The sequence below is a fragment of the Zophobas morio genome, unplaced genomic scaffold (assembly GCF_036711695.1).
Source record: "Zophobas morio isolate AGI-343-1 ecotype UQ-CSIRO unplaced genomic scaffold, CSIRO_AGI_Zmor_V1 ptg000006l, whole genome shotgun sequence".
NCBI lineage: Eukaryota > Metazoa > Arthropoda > Insecta > Coleoptera > Tenebrionidae > Zophobas > Zophobas morio.
The window spans coordinates 3,647,747-3,669,061 of NW_026972111.1; the positions used below are offsets into that span (position 1 = coordinate 3,647,747).

The 21,315-nt window shown below is 30.4% G+C and overlaps 1 protein-coding gene across 1 annotated transcript in view; it reads left to right on the forward strand.

Annotated features, from left to right (window-relative positions):
* The window catches only part of Mtp (Microsomal triacylglycerol transfer protein), a 53,255-nt gene extending 34,903 nt beyond the window's left edge, over nt 1–18,352 (forward strand). The window contains exons 3-9 of the mRNA XM_064047909.1: nt 8,166–8,369; nt 8,992–9,593; nt 9,641–9,905; nt 16,853–17,500; nt 17,544–17,893; nt 17,946–18,113; nt 18,163–18,352. Coding sequence (XP_063903979.1) covers nt 8,166–8,369; nt 8,992–9,593; nt 9,641–9,905; nt 16,853–17,500; nt 17,544–17,893; nt 17,946–18,113; nt 18,163–18,304 — 2,379 coding nt within the window. The 3' untranslated portion in view covers nt 18,305–18,352. The remainder of the gene's footprint in view (nt 1–8,165; nt 8,370–8,991; nt 9,594–9,640; nt 9,906–16,852; nt 17,501–17,543; nt 17,894–17,945; nt 18,114–18,162) is intronic.
* The last annotated feature ends 2,963 nt before the right edge of the window (nt 18,353–21,315 follow it).

The window sequence follows — 21,315 nt, forward strand, 5'->3', positions numbered from 1 at the left end:
TAGTGAAAGATTATTTACAATTTGACACCAATTTTCAGTCGATTGAACCCATTTTAACCACTTTTTTTAAACAATTTGGAAATTGTAAACTCATTTTTCACGTTGATTTGAATTGATGTTGTGACGATTATTATTTCGGATTTGTAATTGGTGGAAGGTTATCTACAATTTGACACCAATTTTCAGTCGATTGAATCCATTTTAACTATTTTTTAGAATAATTTTGGATATTGTAAACTCGCCTTTAACACTTATTTGAATAGATGTCGTGACGGTGTTTTGGACTTGTAATTGGCGCAAGATTATCTACATTTTGACACCCATTTTCTGTCAAATGAACCTGTTTTAACCATTTTTTTGGAAAAGTAATTTTAAACTCACTTTTTACATTTATTTGAATAGATGTCGTATCGACAGTTTCGGATTTATAACTGGCTAATAATAAGTGGTGGAAAGTTATAATTTGCTCTCATTTAAAATATTCAATAAACTGGCCGTACGTGTTGTATTGTGAATATTAACGTTGAATATTTACTGAGGACTTTTGGGTTTGAAATTGGACTAATATTTTGGGCATTTTAGTTTTTTCTAAGATTTTTAAGTTTCCAAATGTAAAAGTTGTAAAATCTATACATAACGGGTGTCCCACGTAACACTTTCGGGCGCGATAACTCAGGTATTTTTTTGAAGGGATTTTCATGAAATTTAAAACAGGTGTAATATAATAGGTAAAGATTAGGCTTATAACAAAAAAACTATTTTATCGTACAAAACACGAATTTTAACACAGCTTCCTATTGTTAAAAATTATTCCAAATTGCGTTATAACTTTAAGCAACTAAAATAAGGCCTGTGCGCGAAAAAATAATTAAATCACTGTTTTTGTTTAAAACAATTACGTTAATAAAAACCCAAAAATTAATTAATTTGTTTTTTTAAATTTAACAGTGCTGTCGGTGCAAAACAATTGCCTGCGTCGCCGAGTTCAATTTTGTACACCCCTGACATTTTTGTCAAAATCTGACAACTTATTGAAAATTGTTCGCTTTTCTTTAATTATTAAAACAGAAATCATTTTAACCTACGGAGAATGCCGTACAGACCTAGATGAAACAATCAGGACTCTTATCGAACGGTTTCCCGATGACGAACTTACCAAATTCAAAGTACAGAGAATAATAAACTTATTTGAAGATACGGGAAGCGTACCAGACCTAAAACGAGTGAAAAAAACAAGATGTTAAATACACCTAGCAAAATTATTTCCATTCAAGTTAGAATTAATTCCTGAACCTAAAGCAATTTTGCACCTTCGAAAATGTTGTAGCCGAGCAACTGAAAATTAGTATTTTAACGCTTGGCAAGTAGGTATCAAATTCCCGCAAGGGTATCCATAATGCGAGGAATGCAGTTTTTTGTTTCATAGCTACCTATCCTTAATATATACTTTTTGGAATTATTTGCGCAATAATTTATGGTTTTTTATCTAACCAGACGTATTTCGGAGATGAATTTTTGCATACAGTATTTATTTTTCATGTTTAATCAAGTAATACAAAACTTAATTAATTCAAAATTAAATTAAGGCATGGAAAATTTACTTTTTCCATATAATGATTATTCTCACCGTTTCATATTAATCCTCACCTATCAAAATACCTACATTTCAAATTTCATAACAATCCGTTCAAAAATACCTGAGTTATTGCGCCCGAAAGTGTTACGTGGGACACCCGGTATAGATTAAGAGAAGAAAAATTTTGAAAATTGTAAACTCAGTTTTCACGTTTATTTCAATAGACGTTGTGACGGCCATTAGCATTTGACACCAATTTTCAGTCGAATGAACCCATTTTGACAATTTTTGTGGATAAATTTTGAAAATTATAAAACTCACTTTTTTACATTTATTTGAATAGATTTTGTGACGGCGGTTTCAGATTTGTATTTGGCGAAACGCTATGTGCAATTAGGCACCGATTTTCAATCGAATGAACCCGTTTTAACAATTTTCTTTGGAAAAATTTTGAAAATTGTAAACTCACTTTTCACGGTTATTTAAATAGATGTCGTGACGGCAGTTTTGGATTTGTAACTGGCGGAAGATTATCTACAATTTGACACCAATAAATTGGTCGAATGAGCCAATTTTAACAATTTTCTTTGGAAAAATTTTGAAAATTATAAAACTCACTTTTTAACATTTATTTCAATAGATGGCATAACGGTGGTTTCGGATTTGTAATTAGTGAAGGATTATTTCGAATTTGGCACCGATTTGCATTCGATTGAACCCATTTTAACCATTTTTTCGGAAAATTTTTGAATTGGTTATCTACACAATTTGACACCAATTTTCAGTCGAATGAACGCATTTTACTTTTTTTTTTTTGAAATTGTGGAAATTATAAACACACTTTTCTCATTTATTTCAATAGACGTCCTGACTGCTATTTTACTCATTTTCTTTTTTAAACAATTTGGAAATTGTAAACTCACTTTTCACGTTGTTTGAATCTATGTCGCGACGATTAATTATTTCGAATTTGTAATCGGTGGAAGGTTATCTACAATTTGACACCAATTTTCAGTCGATTGAACCCATTTCCATTTTTTTAATGTCGTGAGGGCGTTTTTGGACTTGTAATTGAAGGAAGATTATCAACATTTTGACACCCATTTTCTGTCAAATGAAGCCATTTGAATATGTACTGAGATTTTTTGGGTTTGAAGTTGGACTAATATTTTGGGAATTTTAATTTTTTCTAAGAATTTTAAGTTTCCAAATCGTAAAAGTTGTGAGATCTGTAGAAAGAAAGTGAATATTCTTTAAGATTTTAAATTTTAACAAAATAAGTAATAATTCTTTGTGAGGACAAGTTAACAACCAATTTTGTTGTAAGAATTGAAAATGCGGGAATTATTTCGTCCCAGATTTTTTTCATCTCCTAGTTTTTCATTTTTCTTATCATAACCTTTTAGTTATAAACGTTACACTCAATAGTTCTTAACACAAGTTTTAGATAGGTAAAAAAATCGTTGCACAAAATTTTTGTTGGACTCACTGGCCTGTATTTTTCCCATTTTTGTTAATCGGATCAGCATACAATAAAATCGGAGTTAAAACATCTTTAGTTATACGAATATATCGACTTTCAAAGCAATTCACGAGAATTTCTAATAATATGTAAGCTGATAATGATAATGACACTAATAGTCTGGACACTGTTAAAGGCACCGTTAAGATAATTATTTGCTGACCACTCTAGTGTTGTTGATAAGAAACAACCTTGTTATGATAGTTGATATGGTAACAATGTTATAAATACCGTACAATTTTTTAAATTTCACATAGGGGACGAAACAAAAGATGTGAAGGGCGTAGGGCACAAATTGAGGTTAAACTAATTGAACTAGGCCCTACATCTTTTACATCTTTTGTTTTCAGAGCCCCCTCTTAAGCCCAATTTAAAAAATCATGAGGATAAATATCTAGAACTAATGTTCCTGGGAGTGTAATTTGTAAACAACATTTTTCTAGGACTGCCATCCAAAAATTTTAAACCAAAAAAAAATTATCTTAGTAGACTTTCATCTTCAATGGGGTTAATTACCTTTTTGGATCCTTCTTAATTTTTTTAATTTGCCACTTTACCTAAATTCTAGTGTAGACCTATAAGATTTAAGTTCATCCAAGGTTATGCAAAAATGACGGAAAAGCTCGATGGTAAAAAAATCCTTAAACCAAATTTTTGAAAATATTAAACTTCAAATTTGAAGAATTAACTTCGTACTAACTGGGTGTATACGTCGTCTGCAAAAAAAGCGGAGTTTTGCAACGTGTTATATACAAGATTTTTTGCAATTTTGAACACGTATAGCTATAACTTAATTTCGTGTTTGAATTCTTAAAATCATCTTAACTTCTTCCTTTTAATTTAGACCTCAATAAAAAATTATGTAATGCGGGTTCACGATTTTTTGGTAGCGGATCAGAAATTTTCCACAGCAAAATTTTCTAACAAAACCATTTCGACCCGAAAAATCCAAATCCAAATTTTCGATGTTTTTCTATTTTGCAGCTTTTTGTTTTTTCAGTTTTTCGAGTTTTCATTTTTTCCGATTTTTTGGTTTTTCGATTTTTAACTTTCCTCTCTTTAAATTTTTCAATTTCTCGATATATCACAGTTTTTCGACTTCACAATTTTGACGATTCTATAATTTTTCGATTTTACAGTTATTTCTCAACTCCAAAAAACTGCAAAATCCTCAAATCCAAAAAACACGAAAATCCTCAAAACACCAAAATCCTCGACTACCTAAAACACCAAAATCCTCATATCCTCAAAACACCAAACAAAAATCCTCAAATCCTTAAAACACTAAAATCCTCAAATCCTCAAAACACTAAAATCCTCAAATCCTCAAAACAGCAAAATCTTCAAATATTCAAAACAACAGAATACTCAAATTCTCAAATCCTCAGAATCCTCAAATCGCCAAAACATCAAAATATTCAAATCTTCAAAATACCAAAATCCGCACATCGTCAAAACAACTAAATCCTCAAATGCACAAAACACTAAAATCTCAAATCTTCAAATCCTTAAAATCCTCATATCCTCAAAACACCAAAATCTTCCAACCAAAATTTAGTCTTTCGTTTGGAATCGTTTTTTCAAAATTTCCAATTTTTTAATTCATTATTATTTTTTCGGTTTTTAAGTTAACTTTCTCGATGTTTAGTTTTTCAATGTTTCCATATGTCGGTACCTCAGTTCTTTGATTTATAATTTTTCGATTTCACAGTTTTTTCTATTTTGCAATTTTTCGTTTTTTCAGTTTTTCGAGTTTTCAATTTTTTCCGATTTTTTGGTTTTTCGATTTTTAATGTTTGTATTTTTTAACTTTTCAATTTCTCGATATATTACAATTTTTCGAGTTTGCAATTTTGACGAATGTATAATTTTTCGATTTTACACTTCCCAAATCCAAAAAAACAGCAAAATTCTCAAATCCAAAACACCAAAATCCTCAAGTCCTCAAAACACCAAAATCCTCAAATTCTCAAATCCTCATAATCCTCAAATCCTCAAAACATCAAAATTCTCAAAACAACAAAATCCTCAAATACTCAAAACACCGAAATCCTCAAAATACCAAAATCCTCAAATCTTTAAAACATGACAATCCCTAAATCCTCAAAACAACTAATTCTCAAATGCTCAAAACACTCAAATCCTCAAATTCTCAAATCCTTAGAATCCTCAAATCCTCAAAACAACAAAATCCTCAAATACTCAAGACACCGAAATCCTCAAAACAACTAAATCCTCAAATGCTCGAAACACCAAAATTCTCAAATCTTCAAATCCTTCAAATCCTCATATCCTCAAAACACCAAAACCATCCAACCAAAATTTAGAGGATTTTTCGTTTGGATTCGTTTTTCTAGTTTTCAATTTTTTGATTCATTATTTTTCCCCTCTCTAAAATTTCAGCGCCAATATCGTTTTTTTCAAAGATAATTCTTCTAGAGCAAGTACTCCGGCACTTGGGGTTCATGAATCCGTGTTGTTTGTACTCTAGATATACAGGTTTTTGGATAAAAAAATCAAAATTTTATAACATTTTGCAATCGCCAGCTTTGGAAATTCAAAAAATTAATGACGTCATCTCAAAATTTTGTCGAATAAATATTATCTAAAATATGTATTATGATTTTATACATGTGGTTTATGAATGGATTCATGGATTTTTTAATTTCTTATACAGGATGACTCAAAAAAATCAAAAATGAGGCAATATATTGTTACGAAATAAACCCATATGCCACCCCGGTACAACGCTTATAGGCCGTCGAGAGTTTTCTAGTATGCACGGCAATGCTGACGTCCAGACAATGAGAGAAGTTGAGTCTAGTCAAATCCATTCCAGTCGAGTCGGAATTATTCTGTACATAATCGCTGTGTAGTTAATCGTGTAAATTAGTATAACTGAGAAATAAATTCTTCAATTTTACCCACGCCGATCTGAAAATACCCGTGAAACGTAACAATATTATACCGGGTGTCTGAAAAATGGCGGATTAACTCTTCAGTACGTTATGTACGAGGGTTTCGAGAGTCCCAAAAAATAATAAAAAAAATGTTTCTAGAAAAATAGCCATAAGAACCAGTAGTTATTAATCGTTGTGCATTATTATTAATAAAACAAACTGTTATTTTTCATTAATAAATAAACTCAAACAAAATTTAATAAGACATTTATAAATTATAAACAAAAACAAAACTAACAAAAGAAAAATCCATTAAAGCATAACCAACTAAACACTGGAAGAGATGTTAAAAATTCCTGCCTTGTGCATATGAGTAAATTCGTAATATTTCCAACTTTTGATCATTTTTTCTATAATTATCATCAGTACTTGATAAGATAAAACTGATTTTGGCAAATGATATATCGTCTAAAAAAAAAGAGGGTGGTTGGGTGGGGTTAGTAGCTGCTAAAATAAGATCATTTTTGGTAAATGACATACCTTCTAAAATAAGAGAAGGTGGGTGGGCGGGGCTAGTAGTTACTAAGATAAGATTAATTTTGCCAAATAACATACCCTCTAAGAAAATAAAGTGTAGAGGCACTTGGCAAAATCAGTCTTATCTTGACAAGTATTGACCCCGCCCACCCACCCTTTATTTTCTTCGAGGGTATGCGATTTGGCAATATCAGTTTTATCTTAACAAGGACTAGCCCCGACCACCCACCCTCTCTTTTCTTAGAGGGTGTCTCATTTGCCAAAATCAGAGTTATTTTGGCAAGTACTAGCTCCGCCCAACCGCCCTTTATTTTCTTAAAGAGCTGGTACCTGCTCAGATAAGACTGATTTTGGCAAATGAGATACCCTCTAAAAAAGAGAGGGTGGGTGGGCGGGGCTAGTACCTGCTAAGATAAAACTGATTTTCACTAACGATTTATCCACTAAAAAAAAGAGGGTGGGTGGATGGGGCTAATAACTGCTAAAATAAGACCATTTTTGGTAAATGACTTACCTTCTAAAATAAGAGAGGGTGGGTGGGCGGGGCTAGTAGTTACTAAGATAAGATTAATTTTGCCAAATAATATACCCTCTAAGAAAATAAAGTGTAGAGGGTATATCACTTGGCAAAATCAGTCTTATCTTGACAAGTATTGGCCCCGCCCACCCACCATTTATTTTCTTCGAGGGTATGCGATTTGGCAATATCAGTTTTATCTTAACAAGGACTAGCCCCGCCCACCCACCCTCTCTTTTCTTAGAGGGTGTCTCATTTGCCAAAATCAGAGTCATTTTGGCAAGTGCTAGATCCGCCCAACCGTCCTTTATTTTCTTAAATGGCTTGTACCTACTCAGATAAGACTGATTTTAGTAAATGAGATACCCTCTAAAAAAAGAGAGGGTGGGTGGGCGGGGCTAGTACCTGCTAAGATAAAACTGATTTTCGCAAATAAAATTCCTCTAAGAAAATAGAGGGCGGGTGGGCGGGGCTAGTACCTGCTAAAACGGAACCGATATTGGCAAATGGCATACCCTCTACTAAAAGAGAGAGTAGGGGGTATATCATTTGGCAATATCAGTTTTATCTTAGCAACGACAAGCCCCGCCCACCCACCCTCTCTTTTCTTTGCCAAAATCAGAGTTATTTTGGCAAGTACTAGCTACCCTACTACTAAGTAGTCAGATAAGACTGATTTTAGCAAATAAGATACCCTCTAAGCAAAGAGAGGGTGGGTGGGCGGGGCTAGTACCTGCTAAGATAAAACTGATTGATGAAGCTGTAACAAACTTTTTTCTTCCGGAACCAGTTCCAGTTGAATTAATCATTAATGTCATCAGGTGCTGTTACATACACCCTAAAAATATGTTTTCTTCGCTTAATCAACATTACATGCGTAGCTCATGGTACAAATAGAGTGGCTCAGAAAATTTGAAATTTATTTCCAATAGTAAATGATTTAGTCAATAATGTTGAAAAATTTTTGTTAAATCGTCTTTGAGAGTACAATTTGGAAAATTTTGAAAAACATTTAATAATCAGAAACTTAATCATTAGTAGCATTTTCCGAGGATTTCTATGCCTTAGTGAAACAACAAAATAACGATTCTCTAATTCGAATCCGTCTTGCAGTTGAGAGCACCACAGCTCTTCATCCGCTCCAGGAAAGCCCCATCTCCTGATGGCTTCATCCAGCACTCGTCGAAGCTGGAGAGCTTTTCCTTGAAGCCGTTCTACGTGGCCTGGAGAGGAGGAAGAATCGAGAAAATTCTTCTGCCGAAAGGGGATCCGAAGGCTCTGGTGAACCTGAAGAAGGGGATCGCGAGTTTGTTCCAGGTAAGAGCTGCGAAATTGTGCGCGTTTTTGACATGTCAATTACCCGCCGATTGACGTAATAGTTATTCGAAGAATTTGGTTTGTTTGATTTGTAGATTGTGTATTTAAGATTCCACCTTTGTCACTGTCGTGTTTGATGTTCACGGAATTTAGATGTTTGGTGCTTTTTACGTTTTAATTAGAGTGTCGTTGCAATTTTGGACTGGTTGTTCCTTTTTTGGCATTTGCAAGTTAAATTTGTCGTTAAGTGGATTCTGTTGTGCCCGATTTTTATTTTTTATAAAGTGGCGTGAACAAGTTTACCAATTAAGTTAATGCTTCTTCTTTTATTTGTGTCGTTGTTTTTGGAAACTGGTCTTGAACGAAATCCGCTTCAGTTTTGTAGAAGTTTAAATCAGACCCACGAGGTCAGGTAATGGGTGTGAATCAATCTTAGATACAAAGCGATTGTTCTCTTCAGGACTAGCCCATTAATTTTATTGTTTCCAATTTGTTACGCAATTTACGTTTATGTCCAGTAGTTGCGTCCACAACAATACAGCTTTTAATTAGTAGTAGGTGCAATAACATTCCGAAGATGCCTCATTCGTTATTCGATCAAAATTTATTTGTTCGTTTCTAGTTCCAACTTCTGGATGGAGAAACGAACGAAACCGATTCCTCCGGCTTCTGCAAAACCACCTACCACACGATCGATCCAACCAAATTCCAGAAAACCAAAACGAGATGTCTTTCCCCGGATCTACCGTTCGTGCGAACCCCCGACTCACTTCTGGACGTCATCGTGTCATCAACGCGCCAAACCACCTACGAACTAGACCCACAACTCACCCACTTCCAGACCATATATGGAAAAGAAACCCATCGGATGATACCGTCGGTCAAAGAAGACATCGGGAGCATGGTGCACGCCGACCAAATCCTCAACTTCGTCAAAAAGGAAAAAACGGACACTTTGAGAGGACCGAGTCTTGAGGAAGTCCTCGAGTTGGTGATGAACGGGCACGAAGAAGACACTTTGTTGACGGAAAAAGAGGATATCGGTGGCGAAGAGAGGAAAACCTTCCCGAATATAGTCAACGAATTGAGGGACAATCTAGCTGAGAAAAATTTAGGGAGTTTGGTGTCTGCGAAAGCGTTTTTGAAGATTTTGGAGGTGGCACGGAAGGCTTCCAAAGAAGAGGTTTCGAAAGTTTTGGGGTCCAAGAAGAACCAGAAGATTCTGTGAGTGTTTTCTTTGCTTTTTTTGCTGTTTTAGTGGTGTTTTTCAGGCCTCAGATTTATGATATTTTGGGCTACGTTCAAACCCCCGAAACTCACAAGATTGTAATGAAGAAAGTCCACTTTGACCGCGAGGACCACCTAGACTTGAGTGAACGCTACTTATGGGCGCTGTCAATGTCGACTCATCCAAATCCAGAAATTGTCAAGGATCTGCTCAACCGCTACCGAAAGAATGACAATTTTCCTGAAAAAGTCAAAGAGACTCTTATTTTGACGATTGCAGCCATGGCCCGTGGTACACAACAGCGCAAAGTAAGTAGCAACGTTGCGATTCGTCTATTTTATGTTTTTTACTTCCCTACTCTTATTTTTCTGGACCTTTCATTACCCCTAGAATACGAAAAAATAGGTCTTCCGTTTCCGTCCGTCCGTCCGTCTGTCTGTCTGTCTGTCTGTCTGTCTGTCTGTCCGTCCGTCCGTCCGATTGATATCAAATTTTGTATGTATATTGGAACTATAATGTAGATGCGCAAACACTAGCCAAAAATTGGATAATCATCCCCATCAAAAATTTGATGACGTCATCATCAAAATTGACATTAGTACCTATAATAGTAGTATTGATTTAACTTACAAGGGTTATAAAAAAATATAATATTCAAAATCAAACCTTGTAATTTTTCGAAAAATTTGGATTTATTTACCCCTGACCAATTTTTCCTTTATTTTTTCAATGTTTCTTTCGATTTTACAATTTTTAATTTAATCAATTCTTCAAATTTTCGTTCTTTGATTTTTCAATTCCTCAATTATCCAATATTTAAATTTTTCAGTTTTTCAATTTTCCGATTTCTTCAATTATTAATATTTCGATTTTACAATATTTCTTTTTTTTTCGATTTTGCACTTTTTCGATTTTTAAGTTTCTCAATTTTTAATCTTCGATTTTTCAATTTTTCGCTTCTTCAATTTTTCAATTTATTGATTTCCAATTTTAGATTTTTCAATGTTTTCATTTTAGATTTTGTCATTTTTTTGATCCGAATAGTTGAAAAACCGAAAAATTAAAAATCGGAAAATCGAAAAAACGAAAAATTGTAAAGTTGAAAGACTGTGAGACTGAAAGATCGAAAAAGTGAAAAATTAAAACAAAGTAAAATCCAGTATGTAATTGAAAAATAAAAAAATGATAAAATCATAAAATTAAAAAACTGAAAAATGTTAACAATAAATTCTAATTATTATTAAATGCACATTTAAAATGAAAACTAAAAGAATTGCAAATCAAAAATTGAAAATTCGAGTAACTGAAAGATCTAAAATTGAAAAACCGAAAAATTAAAAAATCTGTAAGTTGAAAAATACAAAAACTGAAAAATTACACACAAAGTTATTAAATCTGAAAATCTAAAAACCGAAAAATTGAGAAAGTAAAAAATCAAAACGAAAAATTGTAAATCGGAAAATTGAAGAAATGAAAATTTAAAACATCTACAAACTACAAAAGTTGGAAAATTGGAATATTGAAAAATTTTAAAATGAAAATTCAAAGAGATTCATATTGTATAATTGAAAAAAAAAAAGAAAAATTCAAAAACTACAAATCGAAAAAATGATGAATCCAAACATTGAAAAATTTCACTTGAAAAAAAGAAAAACTATAAAATCAGAACACCAAAAACCGACAAATTGAAAAAAAAATTAAAAATCGAAACGAAAAATTGAAAAACTGAAAATTTGATAAATTAATCTACAATCTAAAAAATTAAAAATTAAAAATTCGTCAAATTGCAAATCAAAAAATTACAAAATCTAAAAACTAAAACATCCAATAGTTGGAAAATTGAAAAATCGAAAAATTGCTAAATTTAAAAATTAAAGAAAAAAAAGAAAAATTGAAAAATTGAATAAACGAAAATTGAAAAAATTAAAATTGAGAGAACATAAAATTATAAACTTGAAACATTGAAATTTCAAATAATAGAAAAGATCAAAAAAATAAAAAACCGAAAGAAAAAATTGTAATTCGAAAAATTAAAAATCGAAAACTCGAGAAACTCATTGGAAAAAAATGGAAAATCCAAAAACTGAAAATTTTCACATTGGAAAAAAATTATAAAATCATAACATCGAAATATCGAAAAATTGGGAAAATAAAAAAAAGAAACAAAAAATTGAAAATTGAAAACTCGTGAAATTACAAATTGAAAAATCGCAAAATCTAAAAATTGGAACATCCAAAATTTGGAAAATTGGAATACTGAAAAATCTGAAACTGAAAACTCGAAGAGATTCATATTGTAAAATTGAAAAAAAAAAATCGAAACGCAAAATTGAATAATCGCAAATCGAAAAATTGAATAAACGAAAAATTCAAAAAATTAAAATTGAGAAAGCATAAAATTATAAACTTGAAACATTGATTTTTCAAATAATATAAAAGATCAAGAAAATAAAAAACCGAAAGGAAAAATTGTAATACGAAAAATTGAAAAATTAAAAATCGAAAACTCCAAAAACTCAAATCGAAAAAAATAGAAAATCCAAAAATTCAAAATTTTCACATTGAAAAAAAGTTATAAAATCATTACATCGAAATATCGAAAAATTGGGAAAATAAAAAACCGAAACAAAAAATTTAAAATTGAAAACTGGTGAAATTACAAATAGAAAAACCGCAATTCTAAAAATTGGAACATCCAAAATTTGGAAAATCGGAATACTGAAAAATCTGAAACTGAAAACTCGAAGAGATGCATATTGTAAAATTGAAGAAACAAAAAAAAATAAAAATTGAAAAACTGCAAGTCCAATTAAAAAAAGAAAAACAATAAAATTAGAACATTGAAAAATCCAAAAATTGAAAACAAAAATAGAAAAACTTAAACGAAAAATTTAAGGATAATGAAAAATTGAAATTGAAAAGACAAAAAATTATAAAATCGGAACGTTGAAAAATCGAGAATTTGAAGAAATGAAAAATCAAAGAATCGAAAAATTAATTAAATCGAAAAATTACTAAATCTAAAAATTCAAAAAATAAAAATTGAAAAATTGAAAAAAAAATATATTATAAACTTACAACATTGAAAAATCAAATAATTGAAAAAATACAAAAGAAAAAACCGGAAGGAAAAATTGCAAATCAAAAAATTGAAAACTGGATAAACTCAAACCGAAAAAATGAAAAATCCAAAAACTGAAAATTTTCACTTGAAAAAAAGAAAAACTGTAAAATCAGAACACTAAAAAATCGACAAATTGAAAAAAAAAATAAAAATCGAAACGCAAAATTGAATAATCGCAAATCGAAAAATTGAATAAACGAAAAATTCAAAAAATTAAAATTGGGAAAGCATAAAATTATAAACTTGAAACATTGATTTTTCAAATAATATAAAAGATCAAGAAAATAAAAAACCGAAAGGAAAAATTGTAATTCGAAAAATTGAAAAATTAAAAATCGAAAACTCGAGAAACTCAAATCGAAAAAAATGGAAAATCCAAAAACTGAAAATTTTCACATTGAAAAAAAGTTATAAAATCATTACATCGAAATATCGAAAAATTGGGAAAATAAAAAACCGAAACAAAAAATTGGAAATTGAAAACTGGTGAAATTACAAATCGAAAAATCGCTAAATCTAAAAATTGAAACATTCAAAATTTGGAAAATGGGAATACTGAAAATCTGGAACTGAAAACTCGAAGAGATTCATATTGTAAAATTGAAGAAACAAAAAAAAAATAAAAGTCGAAAAAATGAAAAATCCAAAAATTGAAAAAGTCGCATTAAAAAATGAAAAAACAAAAAATTATAAAATCGGAACACTGAAAATTCGGGAATTTGAAGAAACAAAAGTTAAAGAATCGAAAAATTAGTTAAATCGAAAAATTACTAAATCTAAAAATTCAAGAAATAAAAGAAGGAAAATTAAAAAAAGAATAAAGTATAAACTTACGACATTGAAAAATCAAATATTTGAAAAAATACAAAGGAAAAACCGGAAGGAAAAATTGCAAATCGAAAAATTGAAAGCTGAATAAACTCAAATCGAAAAAATGAAAAATCCAAAAACTGAAAATTTTCATATTGAAAAAAAGTTATAAAATCAGAACTTCGAAAAATTGAAGAAATGAAAATTTGTAAAATCTAAGAACTGAAAACATGAAAATTGAAAACTCGTGAAATTACATATCGAAAAATCGCAAAATCTAAAAATGGAACATCCAAAAGTTGGGAAAATCGAAACGAAAACTGAAAATTTGATAAATTAATCTACAATTTAAAAATTTAAAACTTAAAAACTCGTCAAATTGTAAATCGAAAAATTACAAAATCTAAAAACTGAAACATCCAAAAGTTGGAAAATGGAAAAACCAAAAAATTATAAAATCGAAAAATTGCTAAATTCAAAAATTAAAGAAATAAGAAAAGAAAAATTGAAAAATCGCAAATCGAAAAATTGAATAACCGAAAAATTCAAAAAATTAAAATTGAGAAAAAAAAATTATAATCAAGAAAATAAAAAGCCGAAAGGAAAAATTGTAATTCGAAAAATTGAAAAATTAAAAATCGAAAACTCGAGAAACTCAAATCGAAAAAAATGGAAAATCCAAAAATTGAAAATTTTCACATTGAAAAAAAATGATAAAATCATAACATCGAAATATCGAAAATTGGGAAAATAAAAAACCGAAACAATAAATTGAAAATTGAAAACTCGGAATACTGAAAAATCTGAAACTGAAAACTCGAAGAGATTCATATTGTAAAATTGAAGAAACAAAAAAAAAATAAAAATTGAAAAACTGCAAGTCGAAAAAATGAAAAATCCAAAAATTGAAAAAGTCGCATTAAATCAAATAATTGAAAAAATACATAAGAAAAACCGGAAGGAAAAATTGCAAATCGAAAAATTGAAAACTGGATAAACTGAAAACGAAAAAATGGAAAATCCAAAAACTGAAAATTTTCATAGTGAAAAAAAGTTATAAAATCAGAACATGGAAAAACCGAAAAATTGGGAAAATAAAAAACCGAAAGAAAAAACTGCAAATCGAAAAATTGAAGAAATGAAAATTTATAAAATCCAAGAACTGACAACTGAAAATTGAAAACTCGTGAAATTACAAATCGAAAAATGGCAAAATCTAAAAATGGAACATCCAAAAGTTGTAAAACGGAATACTGAAAAGTTTGAAATGAGAACTCGAGGAGATTCATATCGTAAAAATGAAAAACTGAAGAACTCCAAATCGAAAAAATGAAAAATCCAAAAATTGAAAAATTTCACATTGAAAAAAGAAAAAGTAAAATCAGAACACTGAAAAACCGAAGAATTAAAAAAAAATAAGAAAAAAACGAAAAGAAAAACTATAAAATTAGAACATCGAAAAACCGAAAAATTGAAAAAAAACCGAAACGAACATGTAAAAAATGAAAAATCGAAATAAAAAAAACAAAAAATTATAAAATCGGAACATTAAGAAATCGCAAATGTGAAGAAATGAAAAATTAAAGAATCGAAAAACTAACTCAATCAAATAATTGCAAAATTAAAAATTTAAGAAATAAAAAAATTAAAAATTTAAAAATCTACAATCGAAAAATCGAATAAAGAAAAAGTTGCAAAAATTAAAGTGGAAAAAAAACTCGATAAACTCAAATCAAAAAAATTAAAAATCCAAAAACTGAAAAATTTCACTTTGAAAAAAGTTATTACATCGGAACATCGAAAAACCGAAAAACTGAGATAATATAAAACCGAAACGAGAAATTACAAATTAATTGGAAAATCTAAAATTTGGAAAATCGGAATACTGGAAAATTTGAAAATGAAAACTTAGAGAGATTCATATCGTAAAAATGAAGAAACAAAAAAAATGAAAAATTGAAAAACTGCAAGTCGAAAAAATGAAAAATCCAAAAATTGAAAAATTTCACATTGAAAAAAGAAAAACTAAAATCAGAACACTGAAAATCCGAAGAATTAAAAAAAATAAAAAAACGAAAAGAAACATTTAAGAAATGAAATTTACAATCTGAAAAATTAAAAATTGAAAACTTATCAAATTGCAAACGGAAAAATTACAAAATCTAAAAATTGAAACTCCAAAAGTTGAAGAAATTGAAAAATTATATATAAACCCGAGAATTAAAAAACAAAAAATTGAAATTGAAAAAACAAAAAATTAAAAATCCGAACATTAAGAAATCGAAAATTTGAAAAAATGAAAAATTAAAGAATCGAAAAATTAACTCAATCAAAAAATTGCAAAATCTAAAATAAAAAATAAAAAATTGAAAAATCGCACAATCGAAAAATCGAATAAATAAAAAGTTGCAAAAATTAAAGCGGAGAAAACAATAGATTATAAACTTGAAACATTGAAAAAAATTAATTGAAAAAATAAAGAAAATAAAAAACCGGAAAGAAAAATTGCAAATGGAAAAATTGAAAAATTAAAATTGTAAACTCAAGAAACTCAAATCAAAAAAATTTAAAATCCAAAAACAAAAATTTCACATTGAAAAAAAATTATAAAATCATTAAGAAATCGAAAATGTGAAGAAATGAAAAATTAAAGAATCGAACAATTAACTCAATCAAAAAATTGCAAAATCTAAAAATTGAAGATATAAAAAAATAAAAATTTGAAAAATCGCACAATCGAAAAATCGAATAAATAAAAATTTTCAAAAATTAAAGTGGAAAAAAAAACAATATATTATAAATTTGAAATATTGAAAAAAAAAATAAAAATAAAGAAAATAAAAAACCGGAAGGAAAAATTGAAATCTCGAGAAACTCAAATCAAAAAAAATAAAAATCCAAAAACTGAAAAATTTCACTTTGAAAAAAGTTATTAAATCGGAACATCGAAAAACCGAAAAATTGAGATAATAAAAAACGGAAACCAGAAATTACAAATCAAAAAATTGCAAAATCTAAAATTTGGAAAATCGGAATACTGGAAAATTTTAAAATGAAAACTCACAGAGATTCCCTATCCTACCCAAATAATTGTCCTTGCAAAAATGTTGATGACGTCATAAAAAAAAATTGTAATTACAAAACTCTCCCAAAACAAACGCCCTTTACTTTAACATTACACACATATTTTTATTTTGACTTATAAAATAAAATTCTCCAAATAAAGTCCTATAATATTTCGAAAAAGGTAGATTTGTTCTACTGTACTCCAGGAGCGAGGAAAGTTCTGTTAAAATACCTTTCAACCGATTTTTTCCCCAGATAATCGGATCCGCGCAAGAAGTAATAGTCAACAACCTAAACTACGCAAAAGGGGAAAGCCGCTACGCCTTCCTTCGGGCCTTAAAAAATCTCAAAAGCCCTACCACAGTACCCCTGCTCTTACAAACAATCAAAGACGGAAGTTTCAAAGAGGGAGTCCTTGCTTTCAAAGCCCTTCGATCAATGGACCCGTCTCTATGGGACGCCGAAGTACTCAAAACCGCTCGACGCACCTTCTTGCAACTAGACAAGAAGTACGACAGCAGTTCCCGGACCCAAGCTATCGATATCCTTCTAGAATCCCAGCCGTCGAACAACGTCCTCCAAGACATGCTCCACTACCTCAAAGTAAACGATTCGAGTGTCGAAGTCAAACAGTACGTCATGCAGCGCCTGCAGATGTTGGCAGACGAAGACCCTTCCTTTAGTTCTCGACTCGCCGACCTCATCAAAAGCGACCCCACAATCAACAACTACGAGATTCTGTCACCCAAGGGTTTATCCACAGCGTTGAAACGCAGCTTCCTGCGGAACCCATCGGCGAACGGGAGTCTGGTAACCATCCAGGAAATCTTCGCTGGGATTGTCAAAAGAGGGATCGTCAACGTGGTATTGAATAAAAACGGCGCGACCAAAGAGATGTTTAGTGTAAGTAGGAACTTGTCACCTAATAATAATAACGGTAGTGTAGTTAGGGATCTTCGCTGGAGGGTTGAGTAGTTTCATGGGTGGTGAAGTGGAAGGTGACGAGGAAACGGCAACGGCTGGGATGGAACTTACCATTTTGGACACCCAAATTCGCCCGTTTGTGTTTTTCACGGGACAGGGTGAATTGATGGGTCACGTATGGTCGGGTACTGCTTCCGAGCGTACCACGGCGTTCCAGGCGCTGGTTTTGCTTCAGGACCATTTGGAATATGTGAGGTTAGGGCCTGGGTTCATCGCTGAGTTTAATCTAAAAGGGGGAGCGTCGTTCGACTTGTCGGGGAACATAGAGATTTCGATTTGGAGTCGTACCGCGGATTCGGTGGTGGAAAAATCGTACGTATTTTTTAAATGGGTGTGATGGTTTAGGGCTGAGTTTGTATTGTAGGGCTGGGATTGTTACCAATGGGTTGATCGCCATAGACACGGCTTTCGTGAGGTCCCAGGTGGAATTTAGTGCGTCCGTCGAGCCAAGGTTGAACCTCAAATCCGACATAGACTTTTCCGGGAATATGAATCTGTGTATGAGAGTGACAACCCCGGACTCTACCTTCAGGTGGGTACTTATTTCAAGGTATATTTTGTGCTACGTGTTCTTCTTCCAGACACAACATCTTCAAAATCGAGCGCATCCCCGGCAGTAAACACAAGATGCGCATCGCCAAGTACAAGAAAACCCCCATTCCGGGTACTACGTACTCCCTCAACCGCAAAAACAATGAAATGTGTAGTGCTATGTTTAATTAATTTGTGCTGTGTGAAGACTGGTGCTCAATTAAAACTTAGGTTACTGTAGTACTTTATTTCACTCGATACACCAAAATTACTAACGTCTCCTGCATCTGGTCGCCCTCACAACGTTGCCACGTTTTGCCTTGACGATTTTCTTCTTCTTTTTCACTGGAGCGTGCTTGGCCAGTTGGCAATACAGCAACTTGTGTCTATCGCTCATGCTGCGCCACAACTCCGCCCCTTTTTGCATCAACTGGCTGCTAGCGAGTCTCGGGTTCCAGTTTCGGAAGTCGCGCAGAAAATTCAAGAAGGGGTTTCTCGATAGGATGTTCTTCACCCTGGCGGCTTTCTTCTTGGGGGGCTTTTTCGGGGTGGGGCGACCGCGAAAGTCCTTGCTCCAAGTCAGTCTTTGCGAGCGTTTCATTTTAGACAAAAATTTTGACACTTGTGACAAAATTTGTTAACAAACAACTAGATTATCTATAGTCACGTTGTAGAACTAGATAATAAGGGAAAAGGTTTTGCTAGTGTGGAACTAGGTGCCTACTGCTTATTTAGTGAAAGTATATATCAGTCCAAATAGTGGTATGGAGACGCACAAAAAATCCCTGGATGACATATTAGGTATTATAACTACAAGGGCTTAGATTTTGCCCTTTTTTCTTAATATGTGTAGTCTTTGGTTCACAACAAGAAAGGTAAAACATATTTAAACTGGTAAATTTTTGTAGGAAAGTAACGATTTTGCAATTAGGCTCCGCCCCTCGGTCTGACAACGAATACAAAATTCATCACGATTGAGATCGAGACGAATGGGTGGGGCTTCTCTTTAGGTTTTCTTTTTTAATTAATACATTTAGTTTTCTAAATGCTAAATGCTAACCCCGGGTGGGCGGGGTTAGTACCTGCTAAGCTAAGATCGATTTGAATTGAAGAAATGAAAAATTAAATAATCGAAAAATTGAAAACTAAAAATTTTGAAATGAAAAATTGCAAAATCTGAAAATTGCAAAATTTCAAAAGTTGGAAAATCTAAAATTAAAAAATTAGAAATTAAAAACTCCTGAAACAGTAAATTGAAAAATTGAAGAAACGAAAAATTGAAAGTGAAAAAACAAAAATTATAAATTCCGAATATTGAAAAATCGGAAACTTGTAAAAATTAAGAAAATAAAAAACAACGAAAAATTGTAAATCGAAAATTTGCAGAAATGAAAAATTATAGAATCGAAAAATCAAAAACGGAATAATTTAAACTTAAAATTGATGAAAAATTATAAAATCAGAATAGTGAAAAACCGAAAATTGAAAAAACAAAGAAAATAAAAAACCGAAACGAAAAATTGGAAATCGAAAATACGAAGAAACGAAAAATTAAAGAATCCAAAAATTTGACATATTAAAATTTAAAGACTAGAAATTTTTAATCGAAAAACTGCAAAATCTAAAAATTGAAAAATTGAAAAACTCAAAAATTGAAACTTGAAAACTCGAAAAGTGAAAAAGCTGAAGGACAAATTGCAAATCGAAAATTTGAAGAAATGAAAAATTAAAGAATTGAAAACTCGAGAAATTTTGACTTGAAACATCGCAAAATCTAAAAATTGAAAAAATTCAAAAGTTGGAAAATTTTTATAATTCAAAATTTGAACTTAGAAAGTCGAAAAATTGCAAAAAGAACTAAAGAAACGAAAAACTGAAACATTAAAAAACCAAAAATCCAGAGCGTTAAAAATCGAAAAAAATTAATTAATCGAAATATTGGAAAGAAGCAAAAACGAATTGAATTGAAAAATTGGAAAACCCAAAAATTGAAAAATTTCACATTGAAATAAAGAAAAATTGTAAAATCTCATATAATAAAAATTGAAACTGAAAATTTTGAATTGAAAAATTGGAAAAATTCAAAAATTGGAAAATCGAAAACTGAAAAATTAGAAATTGAAAACTCCTGAAATAATAAACTGAAAAATTGAAAGTGAAAACACAAAAAATTATAAATTCGGAATATTGAAAAACCGAAAACTTGTAAAAATTAAGAAAATATTTAAAAACAACGAAAAATTGTAAATCGAAATTTGCAGAAATGAAAAATTAAAGAATCGAAAAATTGAAAAACTGAATAATTAAAACATAAAATTGATGAAAAATTATAAAATCAGAACACTGAAAAACCGAAAATTGAAAAAACAAAGAAAATAAAACACCGAAACGAAAAATTGCAAATCGAAAATATGAAGAAACGAAAAATTAAAGAATCCAAAAATTTGAGATATTAAAGTTTAAAAACTAGAAATTTGTAATCGAAAAATTGCAAAATTTAAAAATTCAAAAATTTTTAAATTTTGAAATTTTTGAATTTTTGAAAATTGAAAAACTGAAAACTCGAAAAATGAAAAAGCTGAAGGAAAAATTGCAAATCGAAAATTTGAAGAAATGAAAAATTAAAGAATTGAAAACTCGAGAACTTTAGAGTTCAAACATTGCAAAATCTAAAAATTGAAAAAATTCATTAGTTGGAAAATTTTTAAAAATTAAAAATTTAAACTTAAAAACTCGAAAAATTGCAAAAAGAACTGAAGAAACAAAAAATTGAAACATTAAAAAACCCAAAATCCGGAGACTTAAAAATCGAAAAAATTAGTTAATCGAAATATTGGAAAGAAGCAAAAACGAATTGAATTGAAAAATTGGAAAACCCAAAAATTGAAAAATTTCACATTGAAATAAAGAAAAATTATAAAATCTAATATAATAAAAATTGAAATCTGAAAATTTTGAATTGAAAAATTGGAAAAATTCAAAAGTTGGAAAATCGAAAACTGAAAAATTAGAAATGTTTAATCGAAAAATTGCAAAATCTAAAAATTGAAAAATTCAATTGTTGAAAAAACGAAAAACTGAAAACTCGAAAAATGAAAAAGCTGAAGGAAAAATTGCAAATCGAAAATTTGAAGAAATGAAAAATTAAAGAATTGAAAACTCGAGAAGTTTTGGTTTGAAACATTGCAAAATCTAAATTGAAA